Source organism: Carettochelys insculpta, chromosome 21 (genome assembly GCF_033958435.1).
Source record: "Carettochelys insculpta isolate YL-2023 chromosome 21, ASM3395843v1, whole genome shotgun sequence".
Classification (NCBI taxonomy): domain Eukaryota; kingdom Metazoa; phylum Chordata; order Testudines; family Carettochelyidae; genus Carettochelys; species Carettochelys insculpta.
In genome coordinates, this window is record NC_134157.1 from 24,656,688 (window position 1) to 24,676,296 (window position 19,609).

Here is a 19,609-nt window from a genome sequence, read left to right on the forward strand (position 1 = left end):
CTCGCTCTGCTAAACCAGTCATGCAGAAGTCACCTTGGGGAAAACGGCTGCATAGGATTATCATTTAAATATTATGTAAAATTCCTCCAATCGCATTTCAGACTAACTCAGTGTGGATGCAACCCTGTGTCATGCACCCAGCTATCTAATTTCTAAGATATATTTGTGCGTCCCCCTGTGCCACGCCCCGATGGAGCTCCATTAAGCTGTGCTTGTAGCTTTGAGGGTTTGAGCACGTACTGTAATGGTGACCAGACAGAGACTGTATGACATGAAGGCTGTGTCTACACTAGCCCCAAACTTCGAAATGGCCATGCAAATGGCCATTTCAAAGTTTACTAATAAAGCGCTGAAATACATATTCAGCACCTCATTAGCATGGGGGCAGCTGCGGCACTTCGAAATTGACACGGCTCGCCGCCGCACAGCTCGTCCACACGGGACTCCTTTTCAAAAGGACCCCGCCTACTTCGAAGTCCCCTTATTCCTATGAGCAGATGGGAATAAGGGGACTTTGAAGTACCCAGGGTCCTTTCGAAAAAGCGCCCTGTTTGGACGAGCCGCGTGGCGGCGAGGCACGTCAATTTCAAACTGCTGTGGCCACCTGCATGCTAATGAGGTGCTGAATATGTATTTCAGCTCTTCATTAGTAAACTTCGAAATGGCCATTTGCATGGCCATTTCGAAGTTTGGGGCTAGTGTAGACAGAGTCGAAATGTGGTGGGTTCTCTGTATAGGAGCTGTACAATTGTGCATTCCGTGTAGCCGCAGCCCGTAGTGTGACTGTGTGGAGCTCATAAGCTTATACCATGGCAGCTGCTTTTCTCAATCACACCTCTCGTTTCAGTGAGTGAAATCCTGCTCCTGTAGGGTGGCTTTTAGAAGGTACCATGCTGATGACGCAGCTGAGTTTGAAGGAGTCCCAAAGAGCATGGAGTCAGGCTGTTCTCGATGCTGGCAGATGATAGAATAAAGAGAAGTGGTCTCAAGTTGCAATGGAGGGAAGTCTAGGTTGACTGTCAGGAAAAACTATGGCACTAGAAAGGTGGCGGAGCTCTGGAATGGCTTACCTATGGAGGGGGTGGAATCTCCATCCCTAGAGGTTTTCAAGTCCCAGCTTGACAAATCCCTGGCTGGGATGATTTAGTCAGGGTTGTTCCTGCTTTGAGCAGGGGGTTGGACTTAATGACCTCCTGAGGTCTCTTGCAATCCTAATTTTCTGTGGTTCTAAGACTGTATTATGCCCTTGAAAGATAAAATATGAGAACTGGTGGTTGTGGAAAATTAGCAGAAGAAAGGCAAAGAGTACTTTGATACATTGTTGGTCAGATAATTACTGAACAGCACATGCTGGCAATCAACCCTAGACAATTAAAATAGTTCCATGCATGTCCTTTAAAATAGATTGTCAACGTCTTGTGGCTCCGATGTCTGTGATGGTGTTAGTCCATCACACAGGTTCCAGAAGTGCACTGCTAGCTACCAACAGAAGAAAGGGAGGAAATTAGTAAATAAACCTTTTTTAAAAAAAAAAAAAAAAAAGGTTGAGAAAGTGAAACCATTTGTAAATTTTACCTTTGCAGTATGAATTAGTTACAGATCCTCTTGAAAGCATCCATGGAGTCAGCATTAAAAGTACTTGATACAAGGTCTGCTTTTAGTAAGTGTATAACTAGATACTTCAGAGTTCTGAAGTGTTGGGAGTTCACAACAAATCTTGATACCAGTTATATGTTGACTATATAGGTAGTCCGTTGTGTCTGATGATGACGTCTTGAGCTTGCCCAGTCTCGTCAGTTGTAGACTCGTGGCTGAGGAGTCCAAGCTTTGAACGGCACGGGCATTCACAGTGGGGGCAAGGGAATTGTTCTGGCTCTGTTGGTGTGGCTGCTGCTGTTGCTTTCTTCCTCTCATGAGCATCAATAAGGCGTACGTGTCGCTGCTCTTCGAAGTTGTCATACACGTGTCGTGCAAGAGCACGCCAGCCTGTTTGGTCTTTTGCATGCTGCTCTAGCTGATCTACTTTTAAACCAGAATGAGAAATGTTGGCCTTCACATAGTCTTTATACCTCTTGCGAGGCCTACGTTGATTCCTTTTGCCCTGGGAGAATTCACCGTAGAGGAGTTGCTTAGGGATTCTTGACTCCTTCATTCGTATGACGTGCCCTGTCCAGAGAAGCTGGGCTTTTAGAATCATGGCTTCGATGCTCACGGTTCCTGCTCTGTCCAGGACTTCCAGGTTCGTAACTCTGTCCTGCCATCGAATGTGCAGTATTGACCTCAGGCTGCTGTGTGGAAGCGCTACAGCAGTTTTATGTGTTTTCTGTACAAGGTCCAGGTTTCACATCCATGCAGGAGCCTGGTCAGGACTACAGCCTTGTGCACCTTCAGTTTAGTGGACTGTTGGATGTTGTGCTGATTCAACACTCGTGCTCTCAGGCGTCCTAGTGCCTGGCTGGCCGGGCAGATTCTGGCACTGATTTCTTTGTCAAGGGAGCCATCATTGGCTATCACACTGCCAAGGTACTTGAACTCCTCTGCTGTTTTTAACTCAGTTTCTTCAATAAAGATTGAAGCGGGGAGAACAGCAGATCCTGGAGCAGGTTGAAACAGCACCTCGGTCTTTCCTAGGCTGATGGTCAAACCAAAGGGGCAAGTGGCATCAGCAGACTTGTTGACGATGAGCTGGAGATCAGATTTGTTGACTAGATCAGTGCTTGCACTTCAGAATGTTTTACCCACTTGGAGCACAATATCTGTATGTGAAGTGGGTTGTAACTAAGTTCCAGTCAAACATATTTTCTTATTTTTTCAGAACCCCATTCCACTCTAATCCTGGCTTTAGTTGCAGTTTTCTAAAATGCCTGTTTCTGTTCTTGAATACTTAGTGGCTTTTTTTTTGTGTTTGGGGATTGGTTGGGAAGATTTAGCTGAAGATGAAGGTCTCAGCTATCATGAGGACATGATGTCCCATAGATCAGAGATGGAGTAGATCTGTCACATCCCTGAAAAGAGGCTCATTAGTCTACAGATTTGTTTTACAATTGTATGAAAAAATGAATGGCTCAAGCTCTAGCAGAGCTGAAATCCTTTGTTAGGCAAAGGACTCTCTTCTGCATGCATGACTTGTTTGATAGCAGCAGAGATCTTGTGAGCTACAGGTAAAGCAACGTGAAAGGGAGCAGCAGAACTTGCCATTTCCTGCCCTGCACATCACCTGTCAGTGTTCCCCCCCCCGCCCGCCCTTCCCCAGAAGGAGCCAAGGAATGCAGCCATGCTGCAGGGCAAGGGTGTTGACAGTCTGTGCTGTGTCTGGCTTCTGTAGTGCTCACCCAATCACTAGTGGGAGGTGCAGTTTCTCTGCCTAAAATACAAGAGGACAGTAAACATTCCCTAGCATCAAGTGCAACTGGCAGGAGTGAGTGAGGGTCACATCAAACCAACAAATCCGGGAGACAGGGGCTTGTCCTGGCAACTCTTGGAGATGGCTATTAACACTCCTGCCGTAGCTGCTTTGGGACCTTTTGACCCTGTGATGCCTTTGGTTACTGCATCATTTTAATTCTGGAGATGTCACATGTGGTGGAGAAGGAGAGCAGAGCAAATTCTGCAGAAAGTGGCCATAAATTTAAGTTCCAAAAAGGGCCAGGTGTTGCTGGCTGTCCAGCCCCCTCTTTATTCTGGGACAGTCGTGTGTGGGCCAGAACACCTTCCGGAAGAGCAATAGTGAGGAACACTCTAGCCCGTGTGCAGTGCGTGGAGGGCGTTCTCTGGGAATGATACTGGTCTGACAAGTCATCCCTTCACATAGCAGAAAGAACTCTGTCACTTGGGTGACCGCTCCCCTTGCACAGTTAGAAACTTACTGATAGCCAACTGTCAAAACCACTGTCTCGGCAGAGCGCGGGCCAGCAGCCCATGGGGTGACACCTGTTCACACAGAACATTTGCCAAGTCGCTTCGGATGCCAAATGCACTGAAATTCACATGGCAGGAGTCTGCAATCTAACGAGGACTGTTCACATGGCACATGGTGGCCTTAAAGCAGCTAGCAATTCCCACAGGAAACGTCCTCCTTATAAGGGGACTCTCTGTTGGTGGAGACCTGGTAGAATCAGCCCAGACCCTTCCCTGGGGTCAGGGCTGTGCGGGGAAGCACAGCAGGGACTGGTGAGAGCTGAGCTCTGCTACGCCTGATCATCTGCAGCACTAAGATATTGCCCCGGCTTTGTGAGTTCAAGGAGGCATATGTGCCCTAGCATATGCCAAGGCCAAGCAGGCCTGAATCTGGGAGCTCCCTTCAGCTGCCCATCGCTCTGCACTCAGATGTGGAGGAGACCGAAGGCCTCAGTCTGCTCATGGCTAATTTGGAAACCAAGCAAGAGGCTGACTTTGTCCGGTTGTTTGCTGTGCATTACACCCTCAGTGGAGGGAAGAGGTAGCCCAGCTCTTGCATCTTCCCTCTCTCTAAGGCTGTCATTAGTCAGGCCTGGCTGGCACTCTCACTTTAGCCCCTGCAGCAGCCCACACCCCACTAAAGGCAGGTCTATGCTAGGGGGACAGGTCGATCACAGCTATTCAGTGTTACATGAGTAGCATAACTCAAATTGCCGTAGCTTAGAGCTATACTGCAGAGCTCAGACCACACTGGGTCAACAGAAGAGCTCCTCCATCGACTCCCCTTACTCTTCTCAGGCTGCACTCAGTGGGAGAATGACCGGTGGTCAATTCGTTGCATCTATACTAGACACAATAAATCAACCTCTGCTGAATCGATGGCTTCTCCCTCCATCCCGTCGCTAGTGAAGACATGCCCTCACTAACCAGACTGAGACTCCAGAGCAAGAGTTGCAGTAGATCTGGGCAGCGATATCTGGTATTTGCAGTAAAGCGTTTGGAAGCTTCGGTTCAGTGCTGAAGCGGGAAAAAAATAAAAGATATAGGGGTAAGTGATAATCCCAACACAGCTCTATAACTGAAAGTGCTGCGGACAGCAAAGATATTGGAAACTCATTGTTTTTCTGATCTGGGATCCATCAAAGCAAAGGGATTCATGAAATAAATGCCAGGTTTCTTTCCTGTATGGATAACAGAAACTGGGAATTGCCACAGCCAGGTGTGTGCAGTGATCAGGTTCTGGGGATGCTTCAGGCTTTGGTGGAATGGGAAGAACAGTCCTGGCATTGGCACAGGAACCAGGCTGGTTCTAAGCAGTCAAAACTTCTTTTGAGCCCAGTGATCTTTGTGTGGAAGTATGAGATACCCTGGTGAAGTGTAGCCTCTTAAGCATAGAGGGAGGAATCGATAGTGGCCCTCTTTGCTTCAGTGGGCAATTGGAATGGCAATAAGGCAGATGGGTTTAGAGGCACCCCGTGGTGCTCTGTGAGCCCTAGAGGCCCTGTGCAATGAAGTAACTGCCAGAGGCTGGATTTTATTCTGCTCCCACATGCCTTCGTCCCTTGTGAACTATTTGACTTGCCACAGCCCAGCTCTGTAGTGCAGCTCTGTGCACAACATCAACCTTTGCTTCTTGAAGCTCCTGTGAAAAAAGTTTGCCAACCCATTGCCATGGAACCTGCCCTCAACTTCATCTCACAGTCAGTTGGTAGAATAAAATCCCCTTCAGACTGTTGAGCTTGTGACTGCTTTGCTCTTTGTCAGCACCTCCTGGAAGCTGCTATGGGCTCAGAGGGTTTGGTGCTCGCTGTATGTGGAACATACAAACCCTTCTTTTTAAACGGGTTTCCAGATTTAGAAAGTGAGAAGAATTAAATATTTCATTACATTTCGGCGCCCCAGATTTTTTTTTCCTTTTACAAAACATCAGGTTATCCATGCCACAGTACTGCCACGTTGCCGCGATTATACATTGCATAAGGTATTGTATCTTTTATCTGCATGTAATCAGGACAGACGTTTTAATCAGAGGTTAGTCATTTATTTTTGCAAACTATTGTTTTGATTCATCATTTTTGCAGATAATTAAATGGTTCACTTGGCACAGCGTGTCTGCTGTATTAAAACAGGTAATTTTAAAAAAAGAAAGATGCTATTTTTTGGATCACTGCACAAGAATTGCTTTTATCTTCATCTTTGAACATAGTTTCTGGTTGTTTTGCATTACCCTCTAACATTCAAGTGCTTGAGTGTACTCTGCTCTCTAGAGGTAAGACCCTGTGCTGCATTTTGCCAGCCCAGCTTTGGAACTCAGTGCAGCTCTCCAAAAAGAAAAGCAGAACGAAATTTAAATTTGTGGCACTAAATTTTAATTGGTTAGATCCATAACAACAGACCAGTTGCGACATTTGCTGTATGGCTTGAAACCATCTCACTGGGCTGAGATTAAAGTCATCCTCTCTTTTTACCCTATCGCAGTTTCCACCATTTCGGATAAAGAGACCCGGACGTGTTCAAAAGTATAAAAGGTTCCACTTATTGCAGAGGTCTTGTGTAAAAGGCTGCATATGCATATTTCAAAAAGTAAAAATCTTATTTCTTTAGACAAAGTCTAGACAAGTGTTTGTAACTGTGTGCGCATGTGTCCTCCTAAAATCAGCTGTCCTGTTACCTATGAAGTTCTGTCTGCTTGTTGATGTGCAGTAATACACTGTATCCTGCCTTTATAAACAGTAACACTTCAATCAGGTCAGTGGCCAGCTAGTGAATGGTAGAGCTCCAAGCTCTGCTATTAACAAGGTTATTTCCGAACATGTAGATTTTCTGGTTAATTTTGCTTAAAAAAAACAGAACTTTTTTTTTTTGTGTCCTACAGCTAAAATTTGGATGCTCCCGTTTGCTTAGCTATGTAAAACTGTAAAAGCTTTGTTACAGCATTGCTCCCTGCGTGTCTCCTGGAGCTAAGTCACAGCTAATGCATGAATCTGCAGCTTCAGTGTGAATGCACAACTACACTCCTGATGTTCATATCCATTATTCCATTGTTTATCTTGTCTTCAAAAGACTACCTGCTTCTCTCTCGCTGTCCAGGGATTTATCACACTCCACTCCTAGGCAGTATCTGAGCACCTCCTAAGTGCTGAACCACAGACATAATAGTTAACATCCCTGTTCCTCCCAAGGCTGTGGGTTTGTAAAACTTTTATCTGAAGGGAAGTCAACTCGGACAGCTGGGATTTTGCATTGAGGTCAGAAGACAATGAGCCCCTTTGTCATTCTTGTTCCTAAAGTCAAACTCCAGTTCCTGCACTCGCCTAAGCCAATCTGAGTTGACCAGTGCAGCTTTTCCAGTGCTCCATAGTTTGAATGAGACAGGTAATGGCTTTAGAGACAGCTTGGACCCAGCACATGGAGGGCTGTGGTTGTTAGGACAGAGACCTTGGGTTGGACTCTGCAGTCAGTGAGGAACTAGCGCACCCGGTGATGTGCTCACGGCAACTCATGTTGCTCTGCAGACAGACTCTTACATCGTGTACCAGTTGCTGGAGGAGTGAGCCCTTTGAGAGGAGCTGCAGTATATTTGTTTTGCTTGTATGAGTACCAGAATTTAATTTTTTTTAATCGGAAGCTGCCGTGTAGTTTGGATATTTAAACAGTTATTAACCGAATGACAATTAACAGATTGCATAGACAGATTTTCTTTTGAAAATCTCTGAAATTGAGTACAGTTTGCAAAACTATCACACCATAGTAATGACAATGAATTTTGATTTCCCGGAACTGATATTAGACTCCTTATTAAACTATGTGCATCTGCTTTTAATTTACTCCAAATAATTGGAAAATGCAATGAAGCTTTCCAATTAAAGCGCGGCTTTATGCTGTTTAATAATACCCCCATAATATTATAGCTTATGAAGTGACAGGTGAGTTGGTGTATGAATAAAACATAAAGGCAGCAATAAGGGACAGAAAACCGGAGACAGTTGTTGGGGATTTTAAATGCTGGATGTAATTTGCATATATTAATCTCTTCTTTTCAGCCTTATCAGGCGTTCTTCAGTATTTGAAGTTAAAATAGCGTTGACAGGCGGGAGTAGGCTTAGTTTTTTCAAGGATTTATTACTTGTATAATTTCTGATCTTTAATAAGCAGATATGACTGATCCTCATAGTTCTATAGAAATCAGTTAATTGTTCCAGATGGCGTGTACTGATTATGCAAAATTACTTTTCACACCATTTTTTTTTTTGTGATGGAGTTTGGAGTAAAATTAAATTTTTATAGCTGCCTTATCACAGTGTTTTACAGTGGTTTTTGCGCAGAAGTTGAATTTAATCTACTATATTAGATTGACCAGCACAGTTACTCTAATGGAGCATTTTGTGATTTGACAAAGAATAATAGAACACATTGCTCTTTGTTCGTTACTGTGATACTAATAAAAAGGAGTTCCAGGGTAGAGAACTAGGCTGTTGTTTATGAAGAATGTATAATTCACACAGTTAAAAATGCTAAATTGTTACAGCGAGATGTTCTCTCTCGTTTGGATAGGAGATCTGGGCAGAACAAATGAACATGGTCTTGTTGCTACAGATTTCACCTAATAAAGAAGGATTTTTTAAATGACTCATGTAGCTAAATTGTGTGGAGCTTTTTGTTAGGAGAAGCAGTCATCCAAATGGCATGCACTGAGCCCAAGTGAAAGGTGTCGGTGGTGTTCTCCTCGATTAACATAATCTGGATCACTCAATGGCATAATTTCATAATTGAAAAGCATTTATAAAGGTGGTTGGATTTCAGTTACCTAATTGAAAACTGTTTATATGGAATAAATTGCACACACAAAAGCCCCTTGCTAATAAGGTTAAGGTGATTCATTTTTAATGTTGACTAAACTGTCAGATCATTGAGAAGAGCAAGGCACTGGTTTCCTTTCATACCAGCGCTGCCCAGGCTCCCAGTCTGCCTTTTTCTTTGGCTGTCTCTTCTAGGAGTGGATGGATGGGAGCTGGGCAGCGGCCTTCTCCTCCCTTCCCCTCAGCCAGCTGGTAACGTTGGCAACTGTACCTCCTTGGTAGAGGTTGGTCAGCACATAGGGAGGTGCTCTTTACCTTTACAGCCTTGTCATCTGTCTAAAGCATCAAGTAGTATGGCAGTTGTTCCAGAGCACGTGGTTTTCATTTATACTCTCCCATCAGCTGTAGCAGGTTTGTCAAAGAGCAATGCCAGATTCTGTTTTACTTCCTTGATATTTTTCATTATTTGTCCTACACTCTCACAGGCAGGACGTGAACCTTTTCATTCAGTGGCTCTGATCACCATGTTTTCTATGTATCACATTGATTGGGCAGGCAGGTACTGGTTTGTCCTCTCCACTTGACAAGTTTTAGGGTTATTGCTTTATGTTGTTGTTGTTTTGTTTCAATTATCATGTCTTCTCCCAAAGCAAACAGCCCCTTCAAGTGAGGTTCTCAGTTCTGAATTGGTGTGCTCCTTCACTTCTGATGTGGGCCAGTAGTGTGAGGAGACAGCATTGGGTTTTTTTCTGTGGCCTGAAAATAGTACTGCTTTTTACAACGTAGGTCAAATTTGGGCATACAATCCTAACTTTCATCTTTTAGACATTTATAAGAAGGCTCAAGGTATATTCATGTTGGATTAATGAATTTTACTAATCTATTAAAAGTGAAACGGCAAATGTTTAAAAAATGTGGATTATGGAATTTAACTCCCCAATTAAATTAGAAAATCAGGGACACAGGAAATGGTCTTTAAAAGAGTGCTTCTTTTTAACTCACTAAAGAGAGACAAGTAATTAACTCAGCCATTAAAAGGCTTAACATTTCACTTGTCTCCCCTACAACTGGAAAATTGTTTTGTGTATATAGCTATTGTATATCAGAGTAATGGTATAAATCAGAAATGATTAGAAAATATTTGTTCTAATGAAGTAATAATTTGATAGTAATGCTTTTAATCAGCATAGCTTAGGGCTACATTGACTGGACAGACTTTATGTGAATTCTCTAATTTTAATCTTTAAAATGCTATCTAATGTCTCATTAAGACTTGCATATAATGTATCTTAAGTACAGTCATTAAATATAGTTTAGGGAGATTTATGTGCAGATATTGCTTAAAGATGTTTTAATAGGCCCATTTACTCTGATGATATTAATGATCTCTTAACACATATTAAGCTTCTAAAACTAGAGGTATGATACTCATAGTGAACAAAACAACTTAGAATCTGTAAATGGATTGAATAATTCCGCTAGGTCATTTTTGTTGGTTATTTCTAATCAGTTTCTCAAATATTCTCTTGAATCTGCTTAACTCTTTCGTGGTCTGGCAGTTGTCTCACTCTTTTAAAATGCGCTTCCACGTACACGTCCATGTTTTCCTATGGTGTACGTTATACAGGCCATCGGCAAGGTCATTCTGATTCTTTGTTGTGATATGTTAAGGGTTAATGGAGATGATTGTTTCTCATAGAATCATATGTGACATATAAGACCTCACTTCCCCACCTCCCTGTGTCAATATCTTGGACCTACTGTAAAAGAACTGTAAACCATTATCCACGTTCATTCAGCTCATAGCAACAAGAATATATTTATAGAACTAAATTAGGTACTTGTAGAAAAAGGTTTGTGTTTGTCTATTCTTTAAATATTCAAAACATTTGATCATTTAAAGTTTGGGTGCAAAAATTTTGATGATACATAAGTAACAAAATCTGTTCATTTCAACAATGTCACTCTATTTCCATCTCTCGGAGTTATTGCAAACAAAATTATTTTGTTTCAGTCACTAAACTCTCCTATTTAAAAAAAAATCCTTCTGAGTTCAGAGACTTTTGTAATTACTAAATTGGTTTGTTAGAAGAAGATAATAGCAAATTTCTTATTTTCATAATTGGACATTTCTTCCCTGTGGGCTAATGTATGCACAGCCCTTGCATACACAATAAGCTGTGCATTTCAAAAGCCATAACTAGCTAATAAGTGCTCTGGTGTCATCAGAGAGTAATGGTTTGCTGATTAGCATAATTAATGACAAATGGTGGTGTGGAATTGGTGGATTGGTTTAGCGGATGATAAATGTATCGCAGCTTAGGTTGGATCCTGCCAAGTAGGCTTTGCTAGCTGGCAGCCCTTCTGTTCTTGCACAGGTAGACCTCATTAGTCACCCTGCGAAGGTGCCAGCTTATTTTCAATGCTGTTTTGAGCACAGAAAACTTAATAATACAACCAAGTGCAACCTGGAACCTTTCCCTGCAACAAAGCCCGCTGCCAGCTTTGTCCATATATCTTCTCTGGAAATACCATCACTGGACCTAACCAGGTTACTCACAGAATCACGGGCACTTTCTCATGCTCCTCTACTAACATCATATATGCCATCATGTGCCAACAATGCCCAGATGCTTTGTATGTTGGACAGACTTCTAACTCCCTTACACAAAGGGTCAACGGACACAAAACAAACATCAAAACACTCCAGATCCACAAACCAGTTAGTCAACATTTTAATGGAATGGGGCATTCTGTCAATGACCTCAAGGTATGTGTGTTACTGAAGAGAAATTATCGCTCCTTTTTAGAAAGAGAAGTGGACAAACTGACATTTATATTCAAATTCGGAACATTAACACATGGTTTAAATAGTGATGGGAACTTTCTGAGTCACTGTAGGGGCTCGTCTTCATACTTAACTCAATCTAATTCTTGATCTTCCCCCCCACCCCTCCACTCTCTGATTTGCTCACCTTGATTATCTTTTTCTGATTTGTCCTCCTCGCTTACTGTTTTTGGTTCTCTGTGTCTTAAATATTGAGTCTGTTCTGGTCTGGCTATGGTCTGAAGAAGTGGGTCTGTCCCACGAAAGCTCACCTAATAAACTATTTTGCTAGTCTTTAAAGTGCTACTTGACTGCTTTTTGTTTTGATAGTGTATAGACTAGCACGGCTTACTCTCTGTTACTAACCAAGTGCAGTGTGCCTGTTTTCTTCATGCCTTTTCTCAAATCTGTTCTTCCTCTCTAGCCAGCAACTCATTCCTGTTCCATTGTCCAGAAATTAAATCAGAGTTCTGTTCAGATTCCCCAGGTGGTGCAAGGAGGTTCTAGAAAGCATTCTAGTGAAGCTTCACGAGGTATGAGTGCTACTTTTGCAATGGAGAGGTGAATTGCTGCATCTGTCTGAAATATTTTTGTGGGCTGTAAATGTTCTTTTTCCTTTGAGGGAAGGAAAGAGGCAATAGACAGCCATCCATGCTATGAGACGGGCACATTTATCCCCAACTTGATTAATCAAGGTTGATTTGCATTCACAAATGAGACTGATAAAAATGAAGTTACCTTTTCACCTTTAATGGAGTGGGGAGGATTTCTGGGATGTCTTTCCTTTAAGTGATGAGCAATTCCTTTACCAATAAGGATGCAAATCCTTAATTTGCATTAGCAAAAGGGGCTAATTATTATATAGATAATTAGCATCTGGAAATGAGGATTATCTTAATTACAAAGCACAATTTCCCTAATAGCTACACAACTCTAAGTTTGATGTGTGTGAAGACTAGTGACTATTATGTAATTAGTAATCATATTAATGTTGCACAGTAGATATGATTTGCATATGCAAATGTAATTTACCTGATAGAAATATGTGGCCCTTCTAATGACTCAAAAGTCTTAAACATGAAAATACTTACAGAACTCCAGCATCTGGTTTGCAGTTTGCTGCCACTTTCAGTGACTCTCCCGTCACAACGCAAAGTTGGCACCAGCCTGGCATGGTGCTTGTGAGGGGTAAAGCGGGCCCATGGCAGAAAAGGATGACATCCTTCCCAGGTAGCTGTTGCGGTCACAGCTCAACTATGGGTAGCTTCCAGTGCTGGTTTTCTCTGATCCTTGAAAATCCAGCCGCCTACCTGCAAAGTGATGTGTCCTCCTCCACCCCTCGTCTGCCACTCTGTTGCTGCAGCCCTCAGCAGTCCCTTGCATGTCATCAATGGGGCACGACCTTGCTGATGTCATCTCTCCCCTGAGTTTCAGGCTGTGGCTTGGGGACACTTGTCCAGGTTTTCCTGCAAGGGCTACATTCTACCCTCAGGACTGACATGCATGCTCCTGGCACCAGGTGTCCAGTGCTAGCAGCAGTCTCTGCTCAGTCACAGTGAAAGATCCCAGTTGCGTTCTTTGCAAAGCTGTTTATTCTCCCAGCTGTAGTGTTGGGTCTGGAGGGCCAGGGTTTAGAGGCCAACTTCTGTGGGTCGTGTTACGGTTGTCGTTCTTTCCAGGTGCGAGAGTGGAGATGTTCTCGGAGATGCTTCATAGCTGTAAACTCTTTTTAGTTGCCTTAGAAATCTGAACGTGAATCAACTACTTGATGGGTGGGGTGTGTCTTCTGAAGTCTGTTACCCAGAGTGCTTTGCCAGTTCATAGCTGCTTCCTGGGCAGGTGGATTTCCAAATTCTGGAACAAACTGTGAGGTGATCATGCCTGAGTCTGACCTGTCCCAGCATCTAATCTCTGGGCCTCTCGTGACATTTCTTTGCACACAGATTGTACAGGCTGTAACTCCATCACAAGGCCCAGCGCTTCGACTGGTGCTTGGTGCCTTGGCTTGCAGGAATGCAGAGCTGGTGAGCTGCAGGCTAGGTGCTGTCTTCTCCCGGGCTTTTCCTTTCCAGTGTAAGGAAGGGGTTGGAACAACACCATCCTGTTCACCCCAACCAGCTTTTCCTGTAGCATCTCACTTTGCGTGTCTGCCTTACTGGATGTGTCTTGCTCCCAGGCAGAGTCTGTGTGCTGATTGGCTGGAGTGCGTTGATCGTTGTGACTGCATCTATTTTTTCTGCAAACATGAAAGCGTTAGGTACTTTGCAGCACAGTTAGGAAGACTTTAAGTGCCTGCCACGCGCGGCCTCATGCATGGATGTAGGTAGGGCGCTTTGAGTGAGGGTATGCATGTGAGGCAGAGGGAGTGATGAGAAAGGTCAAGGGTGTAACAAGAGAGTCCAGCCACTGTTTGGTTTGTGTACACAGGGACAATCAGGAAGCCAAAGCATATCAGCTGCCGCTGAAGTCATTGTGTGTATGTGAAAGCTCACTAGCCCCTGTGGCTGCTATGGTTCAGGAGTGAAGTGTCCTTCATTCTCTGTAAGCTTATCGTTCTCAGGAGGGAGCAGGATAAACTCATCGTAGTCCAAGAGCTCTCTGCTCCCTAGTCATAGGATCCACACGGAGGCGGTGGACATGCTTTGAGTTTTGGCTTGACACCTTTTAGTTGATGCACCTGAACTTTTCTGCCAGTCTTCAGGCAGCGGCCTTAGTGCTGAAGATGGGGAAGGAAGCCAACATGTAAATAAGTCAGACTCCTGGCCTGCTAAACCCAGGGTTATGAGTACAGTCCTCGAGGGGGCCATTTAGGGGTCTGTGGCAAATAGATCTAAAAAAAAAAAAATCTGTCAGGGATGGTGATAGGTCCTGCTGTGAGGGCAGGGACTGAACTCAACCTCTCAAGGTCCCTTCCAGTTCTATGAGATATGCATGTCTCCTACCCTCCTAGGAGGAGGGTCTTGGTCTCCCTACTGCATGGCAGTCCAGGCCTCTGCTATAGCCCACGAATGCTCCTGGACTGACACAATCAGCACAGAGATGTTGAAAGCTCTCCAGTCTGGCTCTGCTAATGTCACAGACCAGCTCTCTTTTTGGCAGGATGCTTCCCATCAAGGCATCATTTAGTTCTCAGTGCTGCTCTGGGAGAAACAGCTTTAGCATTTCCGCCTGTTCACATCCATGGAAGACCTGCATGACATTTCCATGTAGGGCCACTCCATCTTCTGCCTGCCTGCCTGCTGTACCAGAAACACCAAACCACGTGCACCCCTTAGAAGGTGAAATCATCCAGAACAAACCTCTACCCTGCATGCACTGCTCTTCCTTGGGGAGAAGATCTGAGAGTGAACCGCTCGTAAAGGTGCTAAGTCACTTCACTTCACGCATGACGACAAGGGGCTGATAGAGAGCTGTAAGACTCCCTAGAACATTGTTAACACTGTGCCTTGTTTCATCTAATCATACAAATTTATCCCCTCGTTTGATGAGACACTTGGTTCACAGATAGGTCCCAAGCACTTGAATCTGACCTTTGGTTTGTTCAGTGTCTCCCTAGAAGAAGCACCTTGAACAAGGCACTACATGGTACAGTGAGAACAAAGGGAAGGCCAAGCCCACCTGGCATGATGCTGTAAAACATGCAGCATGTTCTTGAGCTATGCCCAGAGTGGCAGCCTGAGGGCTGAAAACAAAACTAATGCAAAATCCAGAAGCTCTGGAAGGAAGCAGCCACTGCTGATCCAGGTAAAGACTCATCAGAGGAGAGGTGTTTGTCACCTCAGATCACCAAACACTACTGCAGTTGAGGGCACTGCTTGACATTGTTTTCGAGATTTCAGATCAAGTTGCACATGCCTGCAGCCTCCTGTGCCTCTGACACAGACTGACAGATATTTACGTGTTTAATGAAGTTCCATTAAATATAGAGCTGGTGGTAATTGAAAAGTGCCTGTGCTCTTCTTCAGCGAAGTGCGCTTTGTATCGGCAGTGGAGGGAAACGCACATACTGCTTTGGGAAGAGGCTCCTTTGGCCTTCAACTAAGACACCATTTCTCTCTCTCTCTCAGACTCGGCAAGAGTCCAGCACCACTCACCTCTTTGGTACCTACTCTGGTAAAATTAATGAAGGATTGTTGCCAGGAAGTGACACTGCCCCCAGTGAGATCATCTACATTCTGTATGGGAGGAGGACTTCTAAAGAAGAATGCATTGAAGAATAACAAAACCGGTGTCTTAGTCATAAACACTTGCAATGCAAAGGGCTCATTTGAAGTCTCTGCCCAGTGCTGATGCGGGCGCAGCCATGGCTCAGTGGGGCTACTCAGCTGTTCTCATTCTGTGCGTGACAATTTTATTTTTGAACAAAAAGCCAGGACTGACTTTTTGAATAGTTTGTATGCGGTTTCTGTCGGTGCGGATGTGCCCGTGCTCAAGCGAGGCAGTGGCAAAACCCCACAGAGATGAAGAGACATTGTAACGATTGAGTTCGAAGTCACAAAAGGAATTGGAACCATTTTAATTTTAGTAATAATGCAGTGAGGTAGGAACAAAACTCTCCCTTCTTCTTTTAACAAACATTGTTCCAAGTAAAACAGACCGTCTGTGCTATCTCCGGGCTGAGCCATCTTTCAGAAGTCTTGAAAGGTGTTCATTCCTCACAGTTACTGGTGTGGGCATGGGGAAAGCTAGCAAGGTCCCCTTGTATCTGCAGTGTCTCCAGGCTACAGTCTCTGACCGGGCAAGTGCTTGCTAAGTAGGCCTCAGCCCTTGTGTGACTGTCCCTTGTTAGTTGCCCTGTGCATTGTCTGCTCCAATTCTCTGTTATTGCTAATGTGAAGGACACAGACATGGATGGGCTTCTGGAATTAGAAACTGTGGCATTATGCTTTATATCTCACGTGCAGCTAAGAATTCCTTTTCTTTCACCTGAGGTGTTAGCCATGGGAATTCCTTTAAACATGTCACTGAACTTGTTCCAAGTTTGTTCCTTTTCTGGGGCGCAGCCCGTGCCCTGTCTCAGAGGGAGAAGGCAGCTGGGGGCTCATTTTCATTACAAACCATGAAGCCCCCTACAAGCGTGCAGTGCTCCTGGCTCAAGCCCAGTTTAGATCACCCTCTGCCACCGTGACAAAGCAGGTAAGTGTCAGGTGAGGAGAAAAAGGGGAAATGTTGTACCAGGTGTTTGCATAGAGGCATGTGCGTTGGGCAGGTTCTAGAATGGTCTCGGCAGAAGTAATGCAAAGGACATCAAATGGCTGAATGTGGGGGAAGGGAACGAACAGGCTGAGCTCAATAGCCTGGCACTAAATTTTCACAACTCTCTGCCTGGGGCACATGGGCAGCCCAGCTGGCAGTGCTCTGGGGCAGACTGCCAGAGAGTTCGTTCAGTAGTAAGCTGAAGGGAGAGAATGAAAAGCAAGTGAATCTGTTTATCCTATGGCTGGGGTGACTGGAGATCTTGCATCAATGTGTGCAGCTGGCTTTTCTAATGAGAGAGGCCTGGCCACCTCCTTGGCTAGTGAGGGGGTCCAAGCATGCAGTACGCTCTCTGTGAACATGGATCTTCCTCCCAAGGCCTGCAAGCTGTCCCTCCCTCCCTCCCTGCCAGGTCAGGGTGCCCGTCTGCCCCTCAGCGGAAGAGCCTGGTGCTGAGGTTCTAGACCTGCCATGGTCCAGCTGTCTCTGAGTGCTCATCCTGTCTCTGCAGGTTACAGCAGGAGCTCTGGGCGTGACCCTCTTCTTTCAATCGCTCACATTTGGGGGTCAGGCTCTCTGGTCTATGAGGCACTTTGTGCCATGCACAATCTCTTGGCAGAGCCTCTGGGGGATGGCCCTGGCATGGACAAGCTGGGCCCCCAGCAGGCTGTGGCTCCACAGCGTAAAGGCAGGGAGGCCATGTCAGAGGAGCCCCAGAGGCAGGACTCCCCTGCTCCTTCCCTGTCCGCTGCGAACCTTGTGCCAGTGAGGGATACAGGCCCGGCTGCTCTAACCACCCCAGGGGCCAGAGAACCTGCAATCAGCCAGCTCTCTGCAGCACGGCTTTGGGGCCAGAACGTCAGTAACTTAGGCTGGCCTTCCATGCCCCAGAGCACAAATGAACCCAGGGGTCCGGGAGAGAACCTCAAGTCCCCCTTCACACTTGCCAGCACCCCTCATCTGATCAGCAGGCTGCTGTGTTCACTGTGTCACTGCAATGAACGGGGCTGTCCTTGCTCTCCTCGTGCAGGTCACGGGCTCCGCCCCAGCAAAGTGCTCCTCGTGGTAGGGAGCTGCTTTCACTTGCTCTCATTAGGCCGTTTGACTAATGACTGGAGGAGTCGGCTGAGCTGCTCAGGGACTGATGGCCTCTCACTGGTCCTCTTCACACAGCCTGCGAAGGCAGCCTCTCTTGGAGCAGCACAGATGGCTGCCCCAAACAGCGGAGTAAACGACAATATGTCTTGGAGACACTGTCAGGCTGCAGCTTATTTGTCATGTCATGGCGGCCTTGTGGGCTAGGGAGAAACTTTCTTCCCCCCCCCCACCCCCCGATCTGAGAAATCAGTTATAGTAGGGTTGTGCTGTTGGCAGGGAGAGAAGCTGGAGACAGTCCACAATAAACTGGGGTCAGTTTCAGAATAGTTGGGGACTTTTCTTTGTTTTAAAAAATAAACCCTGAACGTTGGGGTTTCCAGCCCATCAGGCAGCGAACACAGCCTCTGGCAATGGCAGACATTCCTGCGGCAGTGGGGTGGGCGAGGATGCTGCAGTTTTGCCCTTGTTAATGATGTGCAGCCTGGGACAAGGGACACTGTAGCACACCTTGGTTACTTTTGAGGCTTGATGTTCGGACTTGGTCAGCAATTGAGACATGGGTTTCACTATACCACATGGAGAACGTGGCTTGGTCTGCAAAACTCCTGTTTTCATGGTCCATTATTGCAGCCTATTGTAAATCATTTTTTCCATATTTATAAACAATTTTCTTCTGTATGGAGATCAGACAATATTCCTCCCATTTTGTTTTTGTTTGTGTTTGTTTTTTTACCATGCTGTGCTGCAGTCTCTCCCGTGTTTAGTAAAACATAGTTAGTAGAAGGCTAAAACTTTGCTAACAATGGAATTCAGAACAGGAGATAGACGTGCTGATGAGAACCAAAGCATTAGGTATGTTGGAAGGTAAATAAAGTGTCATATTTAGCCATGTAACACTTTGGCTACGTCTACACGTGAAGCCTACTTCGAAGTAGCTTATTTCAATATAGTGACATCGAAATAGGCTATTTCGATGAATAACATCTACACGTCCTCCAGGGCTGGCAACGTCGATGTTCAACTTCGACGTTGCGCAGCACCACATCGAAATAGGCGCAGCGAGGGAACGTCTACACGCCAAAGTAGCACACATCGAAATAAGGGTGCCAGGCACAGCTGCAGACAGGGTCACAGGGCGGACTCAACAGCAAGCCGCTCCCTTAAAGGGCCCCTCCCAGACACAGTTGCACTAAACAACACAAGATACACAGAGCCGACAACTGGTTGCAGACCCTGTGCATGCAGCATGGATCCCCAGCTGCGGCAGCAGCAGCCAGAAGCCCTGGGCTAAGGGCTGCTGCACACAATGACCATAGAGCCCCGCAGGGGCTGGAGAGAGGGCGTCTCTCAACCCCTCAGCTGATGGCCGCCATGGCGGACCCCGCAATTTCGATGTTGCGGGACGCGCAACGACTACACAGTCCCTACTTCGACGTTGAACGTCGAAGTAGGGCGCTATTCCTATCCCCTCATGGGGTTAGCGGCTTCGACGTCTCGCCGCCTAACGTCGATGTTAACTTCGAAATAGTGCCCAACACGTGTAGCCGTGACGGGCGCTATTTCGAAGTTAGTGCCGCTACTTCGAAGTAGCGTGCACGTGTAGACACGGCTTTTGTTCTGAAAGACAAAGGTTACAGAGACGTCTCACGGAAATCAGTGGAAATTCTAACCTCTGTCTAGGACCTGAAGTGATTCTATGGGATTTTTAAGAGATGATCACGACACTGCTATTGAATGTGCTTGGATGGTTTGAAAAGACAGCTCCTAGTATGTGTGTGTGCTATAGGGCTTA

At 45.4% G+C, this 19,609-nt stretch overlaps 1 protein-coding gene across 19 annotated transcripts in view; it reads left to right on the forward strand.

The window, feature by feature from the left end:
* MVB12B (multivesicular body subunit 12B) overlaps positions 1–19,609 on the forward strand; it is a 108,934-nt gene that overhangs the window by 58,505 nt on the left and 30,820 nt on the right. For 3 of the 19 annotated variants that reach the window (XR_012648354.1, XR_012648362.1, XR_012648355.1), the window contains one exon: positions 11,948–12,056. The exons of 12 other annotated variants lie outside the window; for them this stretch is intronic. Coding sequence is in view for 2 of the 7 variants with exons in the window: in XM_075015547.1 (XP_074871648.1) it covers positions 4,696–4,823 (128 nt within the window). In the remaining 5 variants the exon portion in view is untranslated. Of the gene's footprint in view, positions 1–4,695; positions 4,886–11,947; positions 12,057–14,622; positions 14,961–15,590; positions 18,027–19,609 lie in introns of those variants that run through there. 4 more of the 19 variants (XR_012648358.1, XR_012648352.1, XM_075015553.1 and 1 more) reach the window with 4 other exon arrangements.